The 25,425-nt window shown below is 48.2% G+C and overlaps 1 protein-coding gene across 1 annotated transcript; it reads right to left on the bottom strand.

Annotated features, from left to right (window-relative positions):
• Positions 1-645: 645 nt before the first annotated feature.
• FAM124B (family with sequence similarity 124 member B) lies at positions 646-21,297 on the bottom strand. Its single transcript, XM_047873737.1, has 2 exons — positions 20,288-21,297; positions 646-2,498 (listed from the first exon to the last, which is right to left on the bottom strand). Exons 1-2 carry the CDS (start codon positions 21,017-21,019, stop codon positions 1,848-1,850), a joined length of 1,383 nt encoding a protein of 460 aa, XP_047729693.1. The 5' UTR covers positions 21,020-21,297; the 3' UTR covers positions 646-1,847.
• Positions 21,298-25,425: the final 4,128 nt, after the last annotated feature.

Genomic DNA, 25,425 nt, shown 5'->3' with positions numbered 1-25,425 from the left:
CTGGCTGAAGTCGGACGCTCAACCGACTGCGCCACCCAGGCGCCCCAAAGAGTGTGTTATTTTACAAATCAATTTTGTAAGGTACTCCTTCACGTTTATCAGTATTCTTCCTGATTTCCATGTACTTATATTCTTGCCCATGTATTATGTTAAAGAATTCAGGTAACCTCAAAAGAAGCAGGAAAGAAATTTCAGAATTGCCTGCCTGCCGCGCTTTCCAAGGCAGCTCAAGAGCTCAATTTAAATGAGACTTTCATTACTTTAAACTCTTATTATAGAAAATCATACCGAAATTAAGTTCTTCATCCCATTTCCTAAAATCTAACTTTAGTCTGGGGGAGGGAAGGAAAATGAGAATGAGAATATATTGACGTCACGCGCTTAGAAAAAGAAAATCAACCTCGAAGTCTTATCTTTGTCTATTTGCGACTCGTCTTCATTTCTACTCTTCAAGGTCAGCAGAGCGCCCAGACTCAGCCAGGTGTCTCTTCCCTGAGACTCGTGCTTGAGCCCGAACACATCTTCTCTCCACGTGGGTATACTAAGTGTCGGGTTGTCACGAAGATCGGGCCAAATCAGCATGGATTTGGAGAATAAGGTTCATGGAGTCCGATAACGTCATAAATTGACTACAACACACAGACCTCAGATGTTTTAAAAACCTTTATTATAGACCCACCAAAAAAATACAGTCTATGAGCAACCAAGAATTTGTCCATTATGGTTATAATTGCAACTTATAATTTGCGCCGGTCTCCACCTGCAGGTGGCGAATGGTTACTACAGCCTTGTGCAGCAAGTGTGAACATCAGTTGTGGAAAAGGGTTCCGGAGGAATTAACACTTCAACATATTCTCAAGTGTTGCTACAATGAATCTGTACTGGTGGGACCATAAACTTTTGGTGGTTGGATGGCCCCAGAATGTATGTGGACCATATGTTAGTCTGTCTTATTCAAACATGGGTGCTCCATAAATACGTGCTGAATGAGTGAATGAATGTATAAATGAATGAATGAGTATTGCAAAGAAATTTAAGAATTTGAACATGGCCAGAAGAACGTTAAGTCCTGCTCCAACGACCCATCCAATCCAATCTTCCTACCGTATTAAGTAGAGATCTGGAATCATCTGATCATGTCATGTTCCTCTCTGGTTAGAAACATGAACCACTTGGCCCCTTTGGAGTAGCCCAGAAACAAATGAGAAATGGAGGGGCTGGGAAATCCCAGGGCCTAGCTTTCATTTTTCACCGGATTTCTTGGCTTCCTGTGTTTCTGCTCATTAAACAGGAAAAAACTAAATTGTTTCTAATTTTCAGAACACTTGCATGGTAACTCATTCTAGATGCAAACTTTAAAGGCAAAATCACGAGCGGCTATGTAGTATACAGAGCATAGATACCAAAGGAGGCCACATAAAATTAAAAAACACTAAAGAACAAATAGTCCGTGTCGTCCAGGGGGATGAACTATGCAACCCAAGTGAAAATTAAAACCAAAGTGCATACGCTCATCAGCATTGCATAACACAGCTGACTCATTTGCATACAATGCAATTATTTCTGATGGGTGCTGAACTCAACACACCCAGCTGGGTTAGCTGTGTCTCCAAGGGCTTTTTTCCCCTGCACGTTGGCTGTGTTCCCTCCTGACCATGATCGCAAATAACCGTTCACAGCACCGTGAGACTGGGAACAGTTGAAATAAGCGCTATACTGATCTGTGCGTGGCCAGCCTTCGGGGCCCCTCACGTGAACAAGAAACAGGCCCGATTCTAGGTCAGAGGGCTCCATTCCTAGAACACTGTATCTGATCTCGTGTTTTAGGAACCCCCACTTGTTTGGTGCTATATAAAGAATTCTTCTTCTTCTTTTTCTTCACCCTGGACTGGCAGGTGAAGGAGACATTTTGACATCGTCTTCCTTGCACCAAGAGCCCTCTGGCCAGCAGGGGACAAACCATGGATCCTTTCCTTAGAGATTTTATTGTTCTTGGAGGCAGTTGCCCCTAAGGATGAGTCTGGCAAGCAGGATGGTGGCTGGCTGGCCCGGAGATCCCTTGGAAATTTGCTTAGAACAGATTGCCTGGGTTCACAGTTGACCGTGGTGCGCCCTGTGTCAACATTAGTTTCTGCCTCCAGCTTCTCAAAGCTGTTTTCCGCGCTGAGGACCTTTGCTGTGGCCCCAGGCTGGAGGTGGGGAGAAGGCAGATGCATCCGGGCACCCGTGGCTGCGCTGCGGTCCTGGGATGGGCAACCAGGGTTTTTCCACAAAGTACCACTATAGCTGTCTGACGCTGGGCATCCGCCGGGCGCTGGGCACTCCGGAGAGCCCACCTTGAGCCTCCTGGCCCGGCTTCTTCGGCCTCTGGGCTCTAGGGTCCTCCTTGTGGAGACAGGGATCAGCCTGGAGCCCTGGGGAAGCGTGTTAGCTCCCGAGGTGCCGTTCAGAAAGGAAAGCTCGCCATTCCTCACACCAAGTCCTGGATTCAGTTGGACCTAAGGGACAAGGGAAAAAGAAACAAATTCAACAGACGTTTTCCATTAACTAAGTGCCGAGAGCAGACGATGTCCCATTCATCCTCCGCCATGCTGTGCCCACAGCAGACTTGCAACAGAGCCAGTTGAATTGAAGTCATAAGTCCAATCTAATTATGAGCTCTATCAGTATTCAGCTCCACACATCTTTCTCTCAGACTCCCTAAACCAACGTATGACAAGGCTACGAATCTGAGAATCAAATGACCGCTTGACAACAACACGGTTCTTGTAGATCATGTTGTTCAAATGACACAAAGATGTTCGAAGATGTCATCTGGCGGCCTCACTTGCTGATGCAAACAATGTATCACCAACTGTGCAATCAAAATCACAATAAAAAGCCACCCAAACATGTGGCCATAGTCAAGATAAAGCCTGGAATAAGAATTCAGTCCTCCAAAGTTGGTAAGTTCTTTTAGATCAGGCCAATGATATCTATCTTGAGCTATTGCAAGACATGTGGGCACTCCAGCCAGACTAATAATTCGACACCTTTTAAGCCAATATTCTTTATATTGGGGGGGTGCCATTTGTTTATAGCACAGACCTAGTGTCATGTGGGAAACAAAGAAAGGAGGGAGCTGTGTTCTCTTAATCCCTAGCAATTCCATTCTGGTTCCAAACGTACAGGCCCTACTCAGCAGAGCTCCCAGCCTAGGGTTTACTGCTGTCTCCTTCTGCAGAATGGAGTTCACTGGCCCATCTCCCATCCTTGGACTCTTGGGAGCCTCATCCCCTACTCTGTACATTGCACTCTGGCCAAGAAGATTTCTGGAAAAGATAATGTTCTCTCTCTTGTCAGTAGCCCTTAGGGGCGCCTGGGTGGCGCGGTCGGTTGAGCGTCCGGCTTCAGCCAGGTCACGATCTCGCGGTCCGTGAGTTCGAGCCCCGCGTCGGGCTCTGGGCTGATGGCTCAGAGCCTGGAGCCTGTTTCCGATTCTGTGTCTCCCTCTCTCTCTGCCCCTCCCCCGTTCATGCTCTGTCTCTCTCTGTCCCAAAAATAAATAAACGTTGAAAAAAAAAAAAAAGAGAAAAGAAATTGGTATCTAGGGCCTACCCCTGCCTGGCCCTGCCCTTAATCAAATATGGAAAAGAATGTCACAACCGTAAATACATTTTCTAAGTGAAAGAAGCCCATCTGAAAAGTCTACATACTGTATGATTGTGACCATATGACATTCTGGAAAAGGCAAAGCTATGGAGACCATAAAAAGGAAAAAAAAAAGTGGGGGGCACCTGCACACCTCAGTCGGTTAAGTGGCCGACTTCGGCTCAGGTCACGATCTTGCACTTAATGAGTTTGAATCCTGCGTTGGGCTCTGTGCTGACAGCTCGAAGCCTGGAGCCTGCTTCGGATTCTGTGTCTCCCTCTCTCTCTCCCTGCTCCTCTCCTGCTCACACTCTGTCTCTCTCTGTCTCTCAAAACAATGAATAAACATTAAAAAAAAAAAAAAAAGTTAGTGGTTGCCAGGAGTTAGAGGGGAGAGAGGGATGAACAGGCAGAGCACAGAGGATTTTTAAGGCAGTGAAAGTACTCTGTAGATATCGCGGGGGCGGGGGGTGGGGCACACGTCATTATACCTTTGTCGAAACAGTTCGTGCAACACCAGGAGTGAAACCTAATATAAACCGTGGACTTTCGGCGATAATGATGTGTCTATGCAGGTTCATTGATTGTGGGATGGCGGGATGCTGACAGGGGGGGAGGCGGTACCTGTGAGGGGCAGGGGAGCATATGGGATTCTCCAGTTTGCTGTGAACTTAACACTGATCTAAAAAAAAAATGTTTTTAGGTTTGTTAAAAGAAAATAAAAAAGACTGGTCCATATTTATCTCCCCAGGCAAGAAGGAAGAAATCAGAACAGTAAGAAAGCAGGTCTAGAAACGACCAAATCACCACGCACGAGCGTTCGGTAGTTGCTTACTTATGTCACACTCATGTAGGCCCAGCCCCCAATTTTCTCTCTGATAGAAACGGTATAGTGACCGTGATCAAACTGCAAAAAGCGAGAAAGTTGTTTCCATCAACTCCTTTGGCAAATATTCTCTGTAAAGAGCCGTATAATGTATCTGAGGCCCCGTGGACCCAAGGTCTTCATTGCAATTACTCGACTCTGCTGCAAAGCAGCCTCAGACAATGAGATAAATGGGTGTGGCTGGGTTTGAATCTTGTGCAATTTTCATGTGTCATGACGTTCCCCCCCCCCCATCCCCACCAACCATTTAAAAGTGGAAAAACTATTCTTAGCTCCCGGGGGCCCGTGGTTGGCTGATCACCGCTATAGAAAAAAAAGCAATGACTTCCCACTCCCCAACTGCCCCCCCCCCACTTTTTTCAAGCAGAAACTTTTCTGGAATCCCTAGATATGAGGTGCTGTCTGCAGAGCGGCCCTGATTGAAGGCTGCTGGGCCTCCCTTTGCTCCCCCACCCCCACCCCCGCCCGCTGGGGTGCTGACCCCACTCACCACGTCCCTAAGGCTCCCTGGAACACACTCTGAAAACTGGTATTCTGCAGTCTGGACCAAGCCACTTACCCTGAAATCTCCCCCACAGGTGTGCTTCCCCTGAGCCGTGCCCCCTCCCCTCCCCTCCCCTTCCCCCCACTCTCCCTCTCCCTCCTCCTCCTCCCCTACCCCTCTCCTCCCTCCCCCATCCAGCCCACTCCCCCCACCCCCCCACCCCCGTTCACGCAGGGGGAGCCTCCACCAACATCCCAGCCCCCTCTAGCGGGGACACTGTCAAAGGGACGGCCACTGCATGCCGGGATGTGTCCCTGTGTGCGAACCCAGAGGAGAAACTTCTGTCCCCAAACTTGGCTGCACACTGGGGCCCCCTGGGGAGCTTTAAAACACTGACACCAGGCTCCCGCCTGCGGACGTTTTAATGTCATTGGGCTGGGAGCCACCTGGGCCTGAGGAATTTTTAAATCTCCCCCCGCCCGGGGGTGATTCTAATGGCGCAACAAAAGTTGGGAAGTACAGCCACAGACCCAGAAAAGGTGGGCGTCCCGCAGCATGCTATCACGTGGTCACCGTGAGTCTCAGCGTGTCAGGCTGACCTCCCACTCCACATTTCTGGAGAGGGATTTGCCTTTGCCTCTCTCTAATTCCTCCTGCCTCCCCTGCCCTTCCTGGCTTTCTGTCCCTTTTCCTTTTTCCTTTCACCCAGTGTTACCTTCTAATAATATCCATCTAATAATTTCTGGGGCGCCTGCGTGGCTCAGTGGGTTGAGCGTCCAACTTTGGCTGGGGTCATGATCTTGCAGCTCATGGGTTCAAGCCCCACATCCGGCTCTGTGCTGACAGCTCAGAGCCTGGCGCCTACTTGGGCTTCTGTCTCTCCCTCGGTCCCCCCCTCCCCAGCTTACTTACACTCTGGCTCTCTCTCAAAAATAAATAAACGTTAAAAAATTGTATTCATCTAATAACTTCTCATAAGAAAAACGTGGTAAAGGCAGTGACGGCTCACTGTAAAGCCCACTGAACAAGTGTGTAAAATAAAAAGGAAAAGCTTCTCCCCAGCTCCAACCTCAAGCGGCCCCAAATTCTCCCTCTCCGAGAACACTACTCCTTCATTCTTTCCAAATCAGCGGGAAACAGACTCTCTCCCAGATGCAAGCTGGGGTCTCCTCTCCTGGGAGAACAAACTCCCCAAGTCCCCTCAGAGGGCTAAGCCGCCAGCCTAGCCTCCTGGAGAATCGTTTGACCTTATAATCTACCTTTTTACGTGACCCAGTGAAGTCTTTTTCTTCCGGAAATGGAAACTGGCATAGGAATTCCCATACTCAGAGACCATTCAGGGTTGGTATTAGACTATCCAGTCTGGATGAGGAAATCCACTGGTTTGGTTCTGAGGTCCTATTGAATTTTCTACCAATCCTGAAGAGAAGGAGAGGCCTCAGAGCAACCAGGAAGTGCCTCTCAGGGCAGGGTCTGTAGTCGCCCCTCCTCTCAGCTCTGCTCAGCCCATGGCCCCTCCCCTGGGCCTCACCCCCCTCGCCCCCCTCCAATGGTCTACCTCCCAGGGACCGCTGAGCAGTCTTTCCTGTTCCAACACTCAGCTCTCCTGTTGCATCAACTCTTTCCCATCAACACCTCCTTCCATGTCAACTGGAGTCCAAAGGCCCTCATGGCTTCAACCACTTCCCCACCCAAACCTCCCACTCCTCTCCACCACTCCCTTTCCTTCCGCCAAAGCCTCCCTCGAGACCTCCCAACCCCGGGTTCCATCTGCGTGCCCACAGGCTCTGAACTTGTGCCTTGAACTGCAGGCTTCAGAAAAGCACACGACTGTTCAGCGTGACATCACCATGAAGGTGCGCTTTCCAACTGGGCCCAGGCTCCCCGTAGGTCCTGTTTCCTTAGCCAACTGTCAGCTGCTTCAGAGCTTCCGAGCTGTCCTCAAACCGTCAGTGGGACCACCACACCCCCTCCCCAGGCAGAAGGATCTCTAGATTAGGGAGAAAACAAAAGCCATCAGCAGCTAGCACCTCTCGGCCGCCTGCCATCCAATGTACCTGCAACATCATCATCCTCCCCACAAGAAACGGGACCAGTCTCCAATTCCAATGCCTCCTGCCTTCCTGGCCACCGCCAACTTATGGATGATTCATTTCCTCCCACTTTGCTATCTTGTTTCTCCCCCCCCCTTCTCTCTACCCCATGCTCTGCCCTCTCTTTTTCCACAACAATTAAACCTGCTCAGGTCTATCTTGAATAAACACATTCCTTCACCCTCTTGCCCTCCGGCTCTCTCTCTCCTCTCCTTCACAGTCAAGCCTCTCTATTAAATGTATCCACACTCATTTATCCTACTAACCTCCCCTGATTTCCTCTACCCATGGCACTGACTCTCCCCGCTACCAATCCACTGAAATTGCCCTTGCCAGAGATCATCCTCAATCAGCTTCCTTGTCATTCATTGTTACTTGAGCTCCGGTTGAATTTGACAAGGCTGACCTTTCTCCTTTACATTTGAAGTCTTTTTTTTTTTTAAAGCTTCAATTACTGTGTAAATGATGAAGGCTCCCCAAAACTACAGCTCAGATCTGTCTTATAAGCCTCCCACTTGTCTATCCAACTGCCTTCCAGGCACCAGCTCCTCAAACTCAACATGTTCAAAATTGAACTCATTTCCCGACTCATGCTAATTCCATTCTGTTTAGTCTTTTCCCTTTCTTCAAACGCGTTAGCCCCGTGTTAGCAAAGCAAGAGCATCATTTCCCCTTCTTCGTCCCCGTGTCATCCACTCCCGTGGACTCTGTCGCCCAAAGATCTCTCCGATCTTCCTGGCTCTCCGTGTCCAATGCCCTTAACCCTAGGGCAGACTCTTGCCATCTCTCATGTGAATTACTGCCATAGCTATGGGATGAGGCCCCCGTCGATGCCCTCACGTCCCTCCGATCCCTCCTGAACTCCTCTACAAGAGGAGCTTCAGAAACAGCTTTCATCATGTCACCCTCCTACTTCAGATGGCTCCCTATTCTTCTTGAGATAAGAATCTAAGTCCTTTAATATGACCGATCACACCCTCCACAGTCTGCCCCCTCTTCCTCCAGCCTGGTCATTCACCACTTCCTCCCTTCCAGCCTCCACTTGCCAAAATCGAGCTTCTTTGGACATGATTTGCTCTTTCCCAGTGCCAGTGTTTGTGTATATTATTTCCTCGGTCTGGGATAGGTCTCTTCTAACCCCTCTCCCTAAAAACCCATGATCAGCCCCGGCTTCCACATCACTTCCTCTTGGAAGCTTTCTTAATGTCCCTGACTCTGGGTTAGGTCCCCTAAATATTGGCTCTGCCACTTAGTTGTTGGACTTTAGAGAAGTTACCTAATCTTCCTATGCCTCAGTTTCTTCACCTATGAAAGGAAATAATCCTGAGTACCAGCATCATAGAGTTGTTGAAAGGATTAAATGATAACAGTGGCTGGGACATAGCTCTGCTAAATATGAGTTGGTTAGTATCATAGTAATTAGCATTATTACTAGATCTCCTCGCAGCCTGTAATTCCATATCATAGTAGTTATCACAGTGTTATGCACTTGTCCACTGACATCTCTGTGTCTTTCTCTGAATTTGCCATCTTGAGCAAGGGGTATATTGATCTTCTTCATTATTGTATCTCCAGTCCCTCGCATCGTGCCCAGCACATGGTAAGTAATCAACTAGATGTCTTTTGGATACATACGTAAAGCTTAGCACCTAACAAAATGTACATTTTTACATGTATAAAGGTATGGAGATGTAAAATCCTATTGGGCCCCTAATTATTTGACATTAGGTAGATCTCAAGCCTTTTAAAGAAAAGTCAAAATGACTTTCATCGTATGGTTGGCCATTTCTGCAAACATTTTAGGAGAAGGAAATGTCAACTTCTCATTCTCAAAGTGAGGTCTAAGATCCTTAGACCACAGACCACAATTGAGTGCAATATTATTAATGTAGAAATGCAGACGTGTGCAGTTACGGTGAAGAATTTCCAGGAGAAACATAATGCTGAGTGATTGAGAGAAATCCCTTGGGGGAGAAGAAGGCTCCTCTTGCCAGAACACAAATTGAAATGCATTTGTAGGAATTCTGATCATTTAGAGCTCATCTTTCCAAGAAATATTTGTAAAATGTTACGAATTGAGAACTAGCTTTTTCAAGTTTCGGGGAACCCTGGCAATTATCTTGATGAATAAGACTATCGTGTGTCACTCATTTGATTCTAAATACCTGAGAAACAAGAGAATATGCATCATTAAAAAATGATTAAGCTGTTAAAGAACAGATTCATCCCATGAAGGGAAAATAAGATTGTCTCTTAGTAAACGTGATTGCGAGAGATAAGAGAATTTCTCCTACACTGAAAAAAAAATTAAATGGAAACAAATGACGCAGATAATAAGAACCCCCCAAACAATGCCAAACTTGCTTACTTAAGAGTTGAAACCACTGTCTTCTGATTAATTGTTCTTTAAAGTAAAGGTACTTACCAAAAAAAAAAAAAAAAGTGGGGGCCGTCTGTGGGGGCTCAGTCAGTTACGCCTCTGACTTCAGCTCAGGTCATGATCTCACAGTTTGTGAGTTCAAGCCCCGTGTCAGGCTCTCTGCTCTCAGAGAGCAGATCTTCTGTCTGCCTCTCTCTCTGCCCCTCCCCAACACACCCCTCACCCCTCAAAAATAACTAAATTTTTTTACAAAAAGAAAAAAGAAAGGCACTTACTTTAACTGATGAATCACAACCACTGATGTTAACTGCTTTTCTGTAAGAGTGAAAACCTGAGCAATGCCTCGAAGTGTTCCTTCAGGGCAGCATAAACCCAAGTATTGAGTGAGGAGAAGGGTAAGGAAGGCAGTGTGTGTGTGTGTGTGTGTGTGTGTGTGTTGTGTGGTTGTGTGGGGCACATTTGGGGTAGGGATGGAGAATGAATAAGAAACGGAGAGAGTGACAAAGAGGGAGGAATAGAGTGGAAGCGCGCACAGCGGAGAGATTCGGAAATGGGAAAGGACCCTCGAGAAATGCTACCGAAGAAAATGAATTACTTTCTCCAGGACACACCACGTTCTTTGATTTTTTGAACGGCTAAGACAGAACACAACGACGGACTTAGCCAAATGTTGATCAAGTGAAAAGAACCACGTGCTTGCTTACACCAAACTAGCTTCTGGAACACACACCTTTTCCGAAGAGACAGGCTTATTTCCTGAAAACAAGCAGTCAATCAACCGGTGGTGCAGAAGCAGCTGTCTACCCGCTAGTCTACTGGAAATAGACATTTACAACAAAATACTGAAAAGGAAGCGGAGAGTCATAGACTTCCAAATTATATGGTACAAGAATAAGAAAATATGTAATCAGTTGTGGGTTACAAAAATTTCCACGTAAAACGTGCACCAAATGGAAGCTACTGTGCATTGGAGCTTCACGGCAGGTTTTGGAGGCAAATTGCCATTCGAGCAGAGCCTTGAAGGGTGGAGAAGTGAAGAGGCAGAGAAAGACATCTCTGGACAACAGCTTAGGCAGTGCAGAGATGCCAGATATCCATAAAATGGAAATTTTTCAACTCAAAAAGGAATGAAATTCTGACACCTGTTACATGGATAAACCTAGAAAACATTATACTGAGTGAATGAACTAAGCCATACGTAAGGACAGGTATTATATGCTATGTGTCGCATCACATAGGTGAGGTGCCTAGAATAGGCAAGTTTGTAGAGACAGAAAGAAGAACCAAGGTTACCAGGGACTAGGGGAGGACGGAAGAAGGAGTTATAGTTTAATAGGTACAGAGTTTCTATGTGGGGTGATGAGAAAGTTCTAGAAACAGACTGTGGTGATGGTAGTGTAACATTGTAAATGTACTTAATGGCACTGAACCCGACACTTAAAAAGGGCTCAGGTGAACAAATGCTGTGTTCTGTGTATTTTAGGACAATAAAAAAACATATCTGGGTGCAGGGGTGAGCCTAGACTTCTGGAAAGAAAGTTGGGCTAGCCATAAAGTTAGCCGCCATTTAAAAATGTGTTCAACTGTGGTGTGCTGGGTAAAATAGGATGCCTGGAGCCGGAGTGAAGAGTTAGAATGTCATAATAGTTATAACGCACCTTTAAAGCTACGCGGGCTTAAAGAAGGAAGGGGGAGAAAGAATGACCCCAGTGGAAAACTACCAGTTTTCTATTCACCTACATTCACTAGGTGTGACTGAATGAGGGGCTCCTGGGAAAAGAGGCTTTAAAAATGACAATGTTTCAAAACCACTGCAAATGGGGAGAGGGTGACCAGAGCTGTAGAGGTTGGGGGAGGCTGTCGATGGTGTCTTAGGTTTCGCTCGGACTGAATGCGAGGTGCGAATGAGACATGATGGTCCCGTGGTCTTCCAGGGAGCCGGAAATAAGCTAAAGCTCGAGAGCCAGAGATTCTCACACAGCAGTAAGGTCAACAAAGATGAGGGTAAGTCCACAGGATGGTCTATATTTCTTTTTTAACGTTTTTTTTTTTTTTTTTTTTTTTTTTTTTTTTGGGACAGAGAGAGACAGAGCATGAACGGGGGAGGGGCAGAGAGAGAGGGAGACACAGAATCGGAAACAGGCTCCAGGCTCTGAGCCATCAGCCCAGAGCCCGACGCGGGGCTCGAACTCACGGACCGTGAGATCATGACCTGGCTGAAGTCGGACGCTTAACCGACTGCGCCACCCAGGCGCCCCAGGATGGTCTATATTTCTTAACCTTAAGGAAACCTTTGGCCAAGGACAGTGGTTCTCAGCTGGGGGAACCTTCACCCCCAGAGGCGTTTGACAAGGTCTGGAGACATTTTGGTTGTCACAACTGGGGTGCGGGGGTTGGTACTACTAGCCTCTAGTGACAGAGCCAACGGTGCTGCTCACATCAGCAAGGCACAGGACAGTCCTCCATGACCAAGAATCATCTAGTCCAAAATGTCAATACTGCCAAGGCTGAGAGAACCTGATTTAGGGACAGGAAGAAAGAGGTGAGTCCTTGAAAAAAAAGATGGAAAGAGAAGACAAACTTAAAGAGCTGGGTTTTGGAAACCCACAGAGGACAGGCTTTCGAGGCAGGAGTGGTCAATGTGCATGATGCTTGTGGCCTTATGGCGAAACTCTCCCAGCATTTGTACAAGAAGTGAGGATGAAGGACAAATAGCAGCCCCAGGACGGGAGAGACAGATAAATGCAGAGAATCATGGCTTCTCGGAGCAGAGACTCCTAAGGGAAACACCAGCGGGAAGCAGGGCCAGATGAGGAAAACCTGAACTGTGACTAAGGAATGGCAGAAGGCTCCGTGTGGACAACTCTGAGAGTTAAAAACTCCAGGGGGACCCAGTCAGAGGGGCCCCACAAGCTTGTGAGATTTACCTCCAGGAGCCTGACCAGACTCTCACAATAAATATGGGAGAAACTTCTCCTTGTGCTTCTGGAAGGGGAAGGAGAAAAGAAACCATTTTTTCTTTTTTTCTTCTTCTTCTTCTTCTTTTTTTTTTCTTTTTTTTTGAGAGAGAGAGAGAGGGAGAGGGAGGGAGAGAGAAAGCGTGAGTAGGAGAGGGGCAGTGGGAGAGGGAGAAAGAGAATCTTAAGCAGACTCCATACCTCAAGGCTCCAGCCCACTACCATGAGCTTATGACCTGAGCCGAAATCAAGATTCAAATGGTTAACTGACTGAGCCCCCCGGATGCCCCTAAAAAAATACAATTTGAAGAGACGGTAAACATCAGAGCCAGGCATGGCAGCGCTGTTGGGATTATCAGGCCAGGAATTTGAAATAAGTTGATGAATGTCCTAGAAGCTCTAATGGATAAAGTAGACCGCAAGCAAGGACAGGTGAGCCATGTAAACAGAGACAGAAATCCTAAGAAAGGACCAGAAAGAAACACTAAAGATATTAAAAAAAACAAAACCAACACTGTAACAGAAATAAAGAACACCTTCGATGGGCTTGCTAGTAGACTGGACACGGCTGAGCAAAGAATCACTGAACTAGAGCGAACCTCAGAAGAAACTTTCAACACTAAAAATCGGGGGCACCTGGGTGGCCCAGTGGTTGAGCATCTGACTCTTGGTTTCGGTTCAGATCATGATCTCATGGTTTCGTGAGTTCACCCGCAGCACGGGGCCTGCCTGGGTTTCTTTCTCTCCCTCTCTCTCTGCCTCTCTCTTAATTGCGTGCATGCTCTCTCCCCTCTCTCTCAAAATAAACAAACAAACAAACTTTAAAAAAACAAGACAAAGCTAAAAATCAAAGAGAACAAAGACAAAAAACCAGAACGGAATATCCAAGGACTGTGAGGCAGCTACAAAAAGTGTCACATTTGCATGGTAGGAACACCAGAAGGCAAGAAACAGAGAAAGGAACAGAAAAAATATTTGAAGTAACCGTGCCTGAGAATTTCCCCCAAATTAATGTCAGACACAAGAACACAAATCCAGGAAGTTCAGAGAACACCACCCCAAAAATCCCCCCAAAGCTACACCTAGACATACATTTTCCAAACTACAGAAGTCAAAGATAAAGAAAAAAAAAATCCCAACGGATGTCAGAAAAAAAAGGAAAAAGGTAAGGGTCACATCCCACTTTTCAAAAGCCATGCTAGCAAGAAGAGAATGGAGTGAAATATTTAAGGTGCGAAGAGAAAAAAATAGCCACCAAGCTAGAATTCTATACCCTATGAAATTCTCCTACAAACGTGAAGCAGAAATAAAGTCTTTCTCAAACAAACAGAGGTTGAAGGAATTTGTATGTCAGTAGGCCTGCCTTGCAAGAAACATGAAAAGCTCTTTGGAGAGAAGCAAAGTAATAAAGATCAGAAACTTGGAAGGAAGAACATTGAAGAAGGAGTAAATGAAGGTCAACTTTTATTTTTCTCATTCTTAGTTGATCTAACAAAACAGTGTGTTTAAAATAATAATACCAAGGGTGCCTGGGTGGCTCAGTCGGTCAAGCATCTAACTGGCTCAGGTCATGAACTCCCATTGGTGAGTTCAAGCCCCATGTCGGGCTGGGTACTGACAGTTCAGAGCCTGGAACCTGCTTCGGATTCTGTGTCTCCTCTCTCTCTGTTTCTCTCTCTCTCTCTCTGTCAAAAATAAAGATTTTTTAAAAAATTTTAATGATAATACCAACAATGTATTTAATTATGTGTATATATATACATATATATATATATATATATATATATATATAAAATCACATATAGCATTGAATGCATATATTAGAAAAGAAGAAAGACCTCAAATCAACAACCTAAGTTTCCACCTTAGGAAACTCGAAAAAGAAAAGCATATTAACTCCAAAGTAAGGGGCGCCTGCGTGAGTCGGTCCGTTAAGCATATGACTTTGGCTCAGGTCATGATCTCACGGTTCATGGGTTCGAGCCCCACATCGGGCTGTCCGCTGTCAACGCAGAGCCTGCTTCAGATCCTCTGTCCCTCTCTCTCTCTGCCCTTCCCCCACCTGCACTCTCTCTCTCTCAAAAAATAAATAAACGTTAAAAAATCATCAAGAAGAGAATATCCTTTAAAAAAAATCTGAAGTAAGCGGAAGATGATGAGAATTAGAGCAGAAATCAATGCACTTGAAAACAGGAAATCAGTAGAGAAAATCAATGAAATAAAAAACTGGTTCTTGGAGAACTCAAGCGCTACTTGTAGAGGATCCAGAGGCGAGCCCAGGGACTGGACGAAGCTCACACAGGCGTGATTGCCCGCTCATTCAGCGGAATAAACTGAGAGAAGCCACCAGAAAGGACGGCTAATGACCGACATCTGCCGTTGAGACTCAGCATCCCAGATTGTACTGATGTTCGGTTCATGTGCTGATGTAAGCAAACCCCCTGCCTGAGTCCACGAATGAGACACCACCACGGTGGGGCAGGTGGTGGAGACGAGTGTGAACTTCCCCATTTCATTCGTCTTGGGAAGCAGTCAACTCTTGTCAACAAAGAAGACCTGGAAGGTGGGCCCCCAAGAGATAAGAGGGAACCTTCCTGCTCTCGCTGTGTGCTTGGCCTGGAGCACCTCCTGGTGACACACGTGCAGCACACACGGAGACGTGTGAGAGGACCTCGAGGTCACGTCTTGGCCAAGGAGCTCTGAATGGTGACACCCAGAGGTGCTTGTAAGTTACCTCTCCTGTGAAGAATGTCCTGTTGTTTTCCCCTTTTGGCCTCAACCTTTCACAAAGACCTTGTTGGAAATTAGAGCCTGGCTTCAGTAGTGTTGTGGAGACGTTGGCAAGGACATGCCCATGGTGGTCGCAGCAGCTACCCGTGGAGGTGGGACGGCCCTGTAGCTGGTGCTGATCTCCCCGGGGTTATTGGCAACACAACCAGAGAGCAGTGGCCCGATGAGCAGAGGAGGCTGGAAGAACCTCAGGGGCCCGTTCTAGCGCACCCGAGAAGATTCACGCCACCGAGTACACACTGGCTTCGACGACATCACGGTCTGTGCCTGCTTCTCCCTTTCGTTCCCCGGTTCTTCTTCCCTCTCCCGTCTCCCGGAGTGTGGACGCTTCGTAGGTTCTGTTTCCTTCTCTTCAAATTCTACACACGCTTCCTCGGTTACCACCACTTCTGTGCAGGGCTTCAGCCATCTCCCCCCCACCCCCCACCCCGCCCGTGTCCCTACCCCAAGCTCCTGCCCTCAGGGGCCACCTGACTCCGGAATATCACCCGAATGACCTGCAGGCATCTCAAGCCCCGAGGTGTCCAGACCCATCGTCACCTCCCTTCTTTTTAAACACGGTTCATGTTTAACCTCACGCTTCCATCGTGCTTTCCCTTACTTAAAACTTTGCTAGTCCCTGATTGGGCCGTCGAAGTCACCTCTGGATCGGTCCGTCTGGTACTCATCCAATCTACCCGCCCTGATGGTGCCGGTGTCATCATCTAAACTGAATCTTACAGGGACCTACCGTGTCTGCTTCTTCTCTAACAACCTTACTAAACGCCTCTCTGCTGCCTGTTGTAGATCCCCCTGCACCTATACTCAGCGGGCCACAATCTTTCCCCCAAAACTCATCTGAACTCTCCAGCCCTACCCCTACCCTACCCCCTACCACAGCCCGGTTCGGTCATCCTCCAAGTCACACATGCTCCAATCTTGGTCAAATCAACCCTTTCTGTCCCTATACTCAAGGCAGGGGCGGGGGGTGAGGGGGTGGGCTGCAGCCCTACCAGAGCAGGCTCCTCGTATCGCAGGCTCCTGGGGGAGAATCCAGCCCCCCCATCTGCCAGGAAAGGCAACGTGTCATGGCAAAGAAGACCCAACCACAGGGTAACAGAGGGACGGCTGTCTTGTCTCCCACGGGGCAACCACGGAAAAATGCAAGGACAAAGCACCGCTAAAGGGGGAAGGGAAGAATCAAGCCACCGTACATTGGCAGCCGTTAAGAACTAAGACAGGGGTGCCTGGGTGGCTCAGTTGGTTGGGCCTCCGACTTCGGCTCAGTCGTGATCTCATGGCCCGTGAGTTCAAACCCCGCGCTGGGCTCTGTGCTGACAGCTCGGAGCCCGGAGCCGGCGTTCGGATTCTGTGTCTCCCTCTTTCTCTGCCCCTCCCCCACTCAGGCTCTGTCTTTCTCCCTCAAAAACAAAGAAACATTAAAAATTTTCTTTTAAATAAATAAATAATAGGGGCGCCTGGGTGGCACCGTCAGTTAAGCGTCCGACTTCAGCCAGGTCACGATCTCGCGGTCCGTGAGTTCGAGCCCCACATCGGGCTCTGGGCTGATGGCTCGGAGCCTGGAGCCTGTTTCTGATTCTGTGTCTCCCTCTCTCTCTGCCCCTCCCCCGTTCATGCTCTGTCTCTCTCTGTCCCAAAAATAAATAATAAAAACGTTGAAAAAAAAAATTTAAAAAAAAAAATAAATAAATAAATAAATAAATAAATAATAAAAGGACTAAGACAAATGGAGAGAGGGGGCCTAAACAGGTTCCGGTGCAGGGTAGACAATCAATACGAGTATTTGGTGAACGAGGGGCACCTGGGTGGCTCAGTGGGTTCACCGTCCGACTCTTAGGCTCAGGTTCTGATCTCACGGCTTCGTAGGTTTAAGTCCCTCATTGGGTTCCGTGCACGGTACCGCACAGAGCTTGCTTAGGATTCTCTGTGCCCCTCTCTCTCTACCTGCCCCCCACCTGCTCGTGCTCTCGCTCTCTCTCTCTCACTCAAAATGAACTTTAAAAAAATAAAAAAGTATTTGGTGGATGAATCAACATGGACATAGTCGATCATTTATTGACACATCCATTCATTTACTGAGCACCTACTATGAACCCTAATGTCACTCTCCGCAAAAATGCGCATTCAGACATTCTGCACTGGCAGGTCAGCTGGGAAAACAACTGTTCACTGTGTGCCTCTGGCAGGACAGCTGGTGGCTTTCTTACACACACACACACACACACACACACACAAGAATTGCATTGCTTCTGCACAATCTCCAACAGCGTCCACTTTACAGAGCACCTCCATTTCTATTTTCTCTCTTTTGATCCTCATACCTAATTGTACCAGTCAGTGTCACGCACGGGCTCCATCAATGACTGCTGATTACAATAAGGATAAAATAGAAGCTCCTTAGCGAGACGCTTGTTCGTCCGCACGAGAATGTATTTGCCTACCATGCGCCGGGCCGTCCTAGGTACTGGGAAGACAGAGGTTCCTGCTCTCATGGCGCTTACCTTCCAGTGGCTGACCATATTCCTGATGATGTGGTCCCACCTACCTCTCATCTTCTTCCCGTGACCCCACTCTCTTCACCCCAGCCACATAGAACCTCGGGCAGTTTTTTGTTTGTTTGTTTTTTTGGTTTTTGTGTGGTTTTTTTTTTACATGCCCTGCTAAGGAAATGCCACATCACACATTGTCACCCACGGTCTCTCCTCTTTATAACACCTTCCTCCCTTCTCCATCTGGCTCCTTCCTTCTGGGCTGTCCAGCTTCAGGAGGCCCAGGTATCACTCCTCAGGAAGCTTTGCCCATCACCTGCCCACACACTCACATCCATTCCGGCGCTGAGGAAGGGTTATTTGTGGAGAGGTGAATCCGTAGTTATGGTTTTCCACTGAATGCGTATTATTTTCTTTCTTTTGGTCAACATCAGTCATCTGGGCCGCCGGGCATTTGTTTCCCTACGATCTTCACTGGGGGTCCCTGACCCTCCCCTGTGAGTCCCTGACCCTCCCCTGTGAGTCCCAGGAGGGTCTGACTTCACAGAAAGTCAGCCTCTGCCTGAGAAGTATACTAACCCCCATGATCCCATTCCCTTGGATGCAAAAATTGGTTTAGAGAAGAGAATTGGTTAGAGAAATTGGTTTAGATCCGAGTTGGTTGGGTTAATCTTGAAAATAAGAACAGTTTAAAAAATGTGCCCCCTGCTGCACACACATATTAAATGTTTGTTTGACAGTGAGGTTGATTATAAATTCCGGAGATTAACCGGGGCTGAAGTAGAAACTTTAGATGCCTTGGAAATTGCTGGGTTAATTACAAGGCAACCGACAGAAAGAGTACCTGTCCACCTTAGGTGAACAAGAAGGTAAATAATTTAGAAATCTTTTGACACAGAATCACTATGATTCATATGTTATTAATAGCTCAAAGCTGATGACAACAAAATTAATCGAAGGGAAAGACTTTTTGTCTTCTGTCCTGTTATTACTGTACCCAATCGACCTTAAAGGGGTTTCTGACCATTTCTCAAGGACAGAAGCCACAGAACATTTTGCTGTAACTATCATGCCCTGCCTGCACACACTTACACAAGCATGCACACTCACAGAGCACTGGATAAGAATGGAGAATTGCATGAGTTGTCTTGAGTGAATTGCATGAGTGAATTGCATGAGGCAATTCACTGAGAATCTCTCCCCCTCAGTTTTGTCATCTGCAAAATGGGAAAAATAGTGATTTCCTAGGTTGTTATAAGAATTAAATGAATGGGGCGCCTGGGTGGCTCAGTCGGTTGAGCGTCCAACTTCGGCTCAGGTCATGATCTCCCAGTTTGTGAGTTCGAGCCCCACGTCGGGCTCTGTGCTGACAGCTCGGAGCCCGGAGTCTGCTTCACATTCTGTGTCTTCCTGTCTCTCGGCCCCTCCCCTGCTCATGCTCTGTCTCTCTCTGTCTCTCAATAATAAATAAACGTTAAAAAAATGTTTAAATAAGAATTAAATGAAGTAATCAACGTAATACATTAGTCTAGGTCATAATCAATAATAATAGTTAAAATTGCATTGTGGGCGTTAAGTGTTAAGGCATTTCGTGTGCACAACAACCCACACTCTAGGAAGATGTTGGTATTACCTTTGTTGTGCTAATGAAGAAACCCAGACTAAGCCAGGCAGCTTCTAGGTGCCAGGCTCACCCCGAAGAGAATAGTCCACAAGAGACACCACATGATCGCTATCAGGATGGTGCTTGGCTTATAGGGGATGCTTACAGAAGGCTTTTATACCAAGATTTTTTTTTAAAGGAGTTCGAACCATCTAGCTTGATTTGGGGTAGAATTTGACAGTGATACAAGGTGCTTGAAAATGAGGTCAAGTGTTCTCAAGGAGCGTTTTGAAGGGGCACCTGGGGGGTTCAGTCGGTTGAGCATCGGACTCTTGATTTCAGCTCAGATCATGATCACCAGGGTTGTAGAATCGAACCCCGGGTCGGGCTCCATGCTAGATGTGGAGCCTGCTTAAGGTTCTCTCTCCTTCTGCCCCTCCCCTACTCACGCGTGCACACACTCTCTCTCTCTCTTTCTCAAATTAAATAAAAAAGAAAACTAAATAAGTCAACAGGGAAAATATTACGTCCACAGGACTGCAAACTTAACATCCCCAACTATAATTACAGCTTGAGCTTCCTTAGGTCGGATGGGAGGAGCTTACACTATTTCTGAACCAAGAGTGGGCCAAGTATTTGCGCGCAGTTTTAAAGGACAATCTTGTATAAGCTACAAGCTCACGGAGCTTGAACTCCCTTATCTGTCAGATGAGGGGATTTTATTAGCCCACTGATGCTCAACCCTGACACTTGCTACATATTTGAGTCCCCCAAGGCGCCCCCGGAGACGCCAGTCTCACTGACCTGGGGTGCTGCTGTGGCAGGAGACGTTTTCCAAGCCAAGCTCCCCGGGGGATTGTGACGTGCCACCAAGGTTGAGAACCACTGCATCGGATCATCGCTAAGGCCCATCTCAGACATAAAATCACACAGTGCCATGTGCGTCTACAAAGATCAGAGGCAAAACAGGAATACCTGAAGCAGAATCTGGTTGCCGTCATAGTCCTGTGTTTGCCACCTGGTGCGGCTGATGGGGACGCACGGATGGGGTAGAAGAGGCACTAACTGGCCAATCTCTTGGACCTTAAACTGCAGCACTGAAGACTCTTTGGGGTCCACTGACATCCCGAGGGGCAGCTGCTTCAGCGACAGCTGCAGAGCAAAGCTCTCGGTGGCATAGAGCACAAAGAAACAGAAGTTGCTCTTCTGCAAGGTGGCGTCCTTCTGCAGGATCAGCTCGTAGAGTCTGATGGCATCCTCGTAGTTGTCAAAACTGCAGTAGAGTGTCACTCGCAGGATCTCGGCCCCACAGTGCACCTGCCTCACGCCCCAGACGGGCATCTGGCTGTCCAGGCTGTAGAACTCCTGCTTGGCGAGAACGTAGGGACACGGTCGCCCCGGGGCGTTGGGGGCCGGGTAGCACTGCCAGGGCCAGCGCCGGAGGGAGTCGAGGACCCGGAACAGCCGCTCCTCCCCGAGGCTCTCGTGCAGGAAGAGCAAAACAGACATCCCCGGGAACCGTGAGCGCTTGGAGTGGCCCCTGTCGTAGTATTTCGCTGGCCGGACCCGCTCTGACACCAGAAAGGGACGGACGTCTGGGCACACGCAGTCCAGCAGCCGGTCGAGAGTTTGCTGCAGAAGCGAGCCGTGCCCAGAGTTGGCCAGGAGGTGGACGGTCATGGCCAGAGGCTCTGGTGTCTCGTCCATTCTGGACTGACCGAGGACAGAGGCAGCAAGGGGAGGGGGGCCCGGGGCAGGCTTCGGCGGTGAACGGAGCAGCGGGCGGTTCTCACGCAGAGCCTGCAGCCCACCAGGAAACCCGCACCCCCGCCCCCCTTCCGAGCCGAGCTCCCAACCTGGGCCCCTGGCTGCCGGCGGCCACACGGGAGGCAGTCCACACAGATCGGGGCACGACCGCAGCGGGGGTCGATGTCAGCCACAGCGTCACTCGCGCGCACAGTGTCACTGCGCGTTTGGCTCGTCCAGGCACTCCCCAGGGGTTCTGTTTGCCCTAAAAACCTACAATCCTGAGAAACACCCAAGTGGGTGGTTCTTACAGACACTCAGGAAAGGAAATGACCGGGCAAAAAAAAGGAACAGGAGTCGGCTCTGTCGGGCTGATAGCGATCTGTTTAGTTGAAAAGACACTGGGTTTAGGTTTACGGTTTCTGGGCCCACAATGGGTTCTGATTTCCTCCTTACGTCCCTCCAGGCCACCTGAATACAATGACCGCTTTAAAACAATTCTGCAACTTGTCCCCTGGCCAGGATTTCCACCCCCCGCTCCTTTGTCTTTTTATTTTGTTGCAGGACAACGGATCCTAGGGCCCAGACGAGAGGATATTTTATCTAAATAATATTGACTCTTCACCAAAAGGGATTTGCTCTACCGCAGAGTCTGAGGGCATTGTACTAAAAAGATGTTTCAAAACTAAGCCTTCCCCCCCCCCCCGCCCCGTTCATGTGATTCTTCACAAAAGAGTGAGAGCTTTCCAATATCGACCAGTGTGGTTGCTCGTACCTACTGAGGATCGACCAGGCACCAGTCATCAGCCCTTCTAAAACTTTACATGAAGAGGTTTAAGTCTCCAGCCCACCTACGAAGAAAAGACTGTTTAGCCCCAAATGATGGATGCAGGTGGGACACAGAAAAGTTAAGCAACCTAGCTAAGGTCTCACAGCTAAAAAGTGGCTGAAGGACGATTGGAACCCAGGAACCGAGAGGTGCTCTTGAGAAGCAAAGAGGAAATGCTTCGCGGGGACCTGGAAGTCCTGGCCTGGCTTTTCTTCCTAAGCATAGGGAAAGGACACGAAAGCACATTCTAGCTGAGGACACGTATTAATCTTAGGGACTCTGTGTGCTGTTGAATCTTAAAATGAATAATGTTCGATAAGAATATCCGAGCTCTAGGGGCGCCTGGGTGGCTGAGTCGGTTAAGCGTCCGACTTCGGCTCAGGTCCTGATCTCCCGGGTCATGAGTTCAAGCCCCGCGTCGGGCTCTGTGCTGACAGCTCAGAGCCGGGAGCCTGCTTCCGATTCTGTGTCTCCCTCTCTCTCTGCCCCTCCCCCTCTCATTCTCTGTCCGTCTGTCTGTCTTTCTCTCTGTGTCTCTCAAAAAATAAACATTTAAAAAATTAAATTAAAAAAAGGAATATCTAAGCTCTAAACATAATACCCACCGTAATGTGTTCTGAATGTCCGTTTGAAAATCATTTGCTGTTTGGATAGCTGCACTCCTAAAAAGGTGTGGACAAGCACATTTTTCCAAAATATTTTTTTTAAGAGAGAGAGAGTGTGTGAGCAGGGGAGAGGGGCAGAGGGAGAGAGAGGAAGAGAATCTTTTTTCTCTTTACTGTTTATATATGACTGGGGTGGGGGGTGGGGAGAAAAAGGGGCTTGAACTCATAAACTGTGAGATCATGACCTGAACCAGGAGATCGTGACCTGAACCATGAGATCATGACCTGAGCCAAAGTCCCAGGTGCCCCGGAGAGAGGGACAATCTTAAGCAGGCTCCATACTCAGCACAGAGCCAAATGCGGGGCTCGATCCCACAACCCTGGGATCATGACCTGAGCCAAAATCAAGAGTCAGACGCTCAACCGACTGAGCCACCCAAGTGCCCCATCTAAGCATAATTCTTAAAATAAGCTACTTATTAATGCTTACAAGGGAACACATTGTGACAATCTTTTTTAAATTAAAAAGCACTTTTATGATTTGAGATATAACTTAGCTTTTACTTTATGTGGGTGGATTCCTTTAATAGTGTAACAACCAACTTTAAAGTCAAATATTGTTATCTGTGGAAAGGAACGATTTCCATTCGGATTTCTTTTCTAAACCACACCTGCCACTCATTATCACTTCATAAATCCTATACTTTTTGCACTGGAAAAATATATAAATACAGTTTAAACAAATGAATTCTTTTTTAATTACCAGAGTAATCAAATTCACTTTGCTTCAACTTTCCAAAAATCATTAGAGTTTTTTTTAAGGCATTACAGTTGTCAAGCTTTAAAACAAAACAAAACAAAACAAAACAAAAAACAACCTTAATTCACGTTGCACATTCACCCTGGAAGGCAGTCACTTTCTCATCTCTCAGTAAGACACCCTTCCCTTTTCTTCCGCTCACAGAGCTGACTGTACTCGTGCACTTGAGACTTCAGACACAGTTTCTGAAATGTCCTTTGCAATTCTGGAAAAAAAAAAAAAACTCTAAAGATTCAAGGAGAAAAAGTATACCCCTGAGACCAAGATACTAACTCACAACGTTTTGCACGAGGCAAGTACTCAAGCCCTTATATAGAAATGGGTTTGCTTCTTCAAGTTGTTTTCATCTTTTATCCAGTGCGAAAACATACTTTTTTCCTCTTGAGGCTGTCATTTCTGTCAGGACTGGAAATATTTCGCTGATCTGATGGCAGCCAAAGTGCCAAGAGATACAGGGTCGTGGCGGGGGGGTGGGGTGGAGGGGGCACCAGTCTCCTTTCTGACTGGTTGCCTCTGCAACTATTTTTCCAGAACAACCTGAAGGACCGCCCCTCAGAGTCACTTCGTCCACACCTCCTCACTGCCTTCCATCGCCATCGTGGCCGGCTTCTCGGCCTCACCCCATGCCACCATTCTCTTTCTTCTTGCAAGCTGCTTCTGCTGGAGGCACAGATGAATATACGAGGGGAAGGCATCAGCTTTGACTCCCAGTACCCGGACAGCTGACCCTCTGCCATCTACCTCATTTCTCTTAAACGTAGCAAAGATGCCCAGGTTATCTGTCAGTCACCAGCTCCTGGACGGCAGCCAGTCGGTCAGCTCCTCCTGGCTAAGTGGGGGAGCTGGTGACAGGTGGCACAAGGAAGTGTAAGAACTCAGCTAGTTATGAGGATTTGTTGGAACCTGGGGACAGCCACCGGGATTTGTACCTGCTGCAAGTCGCGTGAACATGGCGGGATACGATGAAACTCTGAGATTCCCACTGCCACTCTGAGAAAACTCAGAGCAAGTTTCTCTCTTTGACTTGTAAAATGTGTTTATTTATCCCACGTATGGAGAGCCAGGCACGTGCCAGGAGCAGACACTAGATAATCACCTTGCCCCCCTCTGGAGAAGCACCTTAAATGGTGTCATTAAGGCTGCAGTAAAGGGCACTGCAGGATGCCATCGAAACCCCTAGGAGGAGCCACGGAGCTAGATGAGAGGGCCAAGGAAGCCTCCAGAGAGAGGAGAAAATGCTACCCCTTGAACTCCCGAAGAGTGAGAAGGAGGGAGCCAGGCAGGCGAGGAGGCTGGGTTGGCGGAGGGGGAGGAGTCCCGAGGAGAGGACGCCAATGGGGGCAAGGTGCACCTGCAGAAGAGTGGAGGCCCTGTGAACCATGGGCCAAACCGCCAGCAGTTCAAGGTGGCTGGAGGATGGGGACGAAGATGGCTGGAGTGGCCAGAGACTGGAAAGGCAGCCAGGCCTCGCAGGTCACCATGAAGGGCTTGGGTTTTTTTATGACGGGGAACCCCACCACAGAAAAGTTGGCTTGAAAAAGGAAGCGGTGCTCTGAGGAAGGCACGGACGGGAGCGATACGTGGAAAGGCAAAGTCATGGGCAAACTGTCGGTGGGGTATGAGCAGAGAGCTGCGAGGACGCGTCCAGGAGGCCTCCCCGGGTAGCCTTGGTGACGAGTCCCGCTGCCAGTCACCATAAAAGGGACCCCGGAGAGAGAGAGCAGTCGGGAGTGAGGGTGGGGTGCGCAGATGAGACACGGTGGGTGGACGTGGCCGTGGGACATCGGAGGGGAGACGTCCAGTGGCCGCGCAGCAGACAGCTTACAGGGCAGCAGACCAGGAAGAGGGGCTGCGGAGCCCCTGGCCTTTGGGTAACGGGAGTGCAGGGGTGCCCGTGGAGAGCACGTGAGGAGGCCAGGAAAGGCAAGAAGACGGAGATCCGGGGTGCCCAGTTCAGGGGAGGCGCGACACGTAAGCGGCATCCGGAGTCAAGTGGGAGGCCGAGCGCGTTGTCTGCACCCTGCGTGGGTGTCTTAGATTCAAGGCTTTTGGGAAGTGGCGTTGGCCGGACGAACAGCCTCGCTCCAAGTTTCAGAATCCCTCTCCCTCCCCA

This window comes from Prionailurus viverrinus, chromosome C1 (genome assembly GCF_022837055.1).
Source record: "Prionailurus viverrinus isolate Anna chromosome C1, UM_Priviv_1.0, whole genome shotgun sequence".
NCBI classification, from domain to species: domain Eukaryota; kingdom Metazoa; phylum Chordata; class Mammalia; order Carnivora; family Felidae; genus Prionailurus; species Prionailurus viverrinus.
Note: the sequence above shows the minus strand (reverse complement) of the source record. Positions and strands in the feature narration are given on the sequence as shown.

Bases quoted from the DNA above. Each gene is read 5' to 3' on its own strand.
- FAM124B (XM_047873737.1), bottom strand. From the start codon at position 21,019: ATGGACGAGACACCAGAGCCTCTGGCCATGACCGTCCACCTCCTGGCC. The intron at 2,499-20,287 runs GTATTCCTGTTT...CTTGTCCCTTAG, and splicing joins GCAACCAGATTCTGCTTCAG to GTCCAACTGAATCCAGGACT.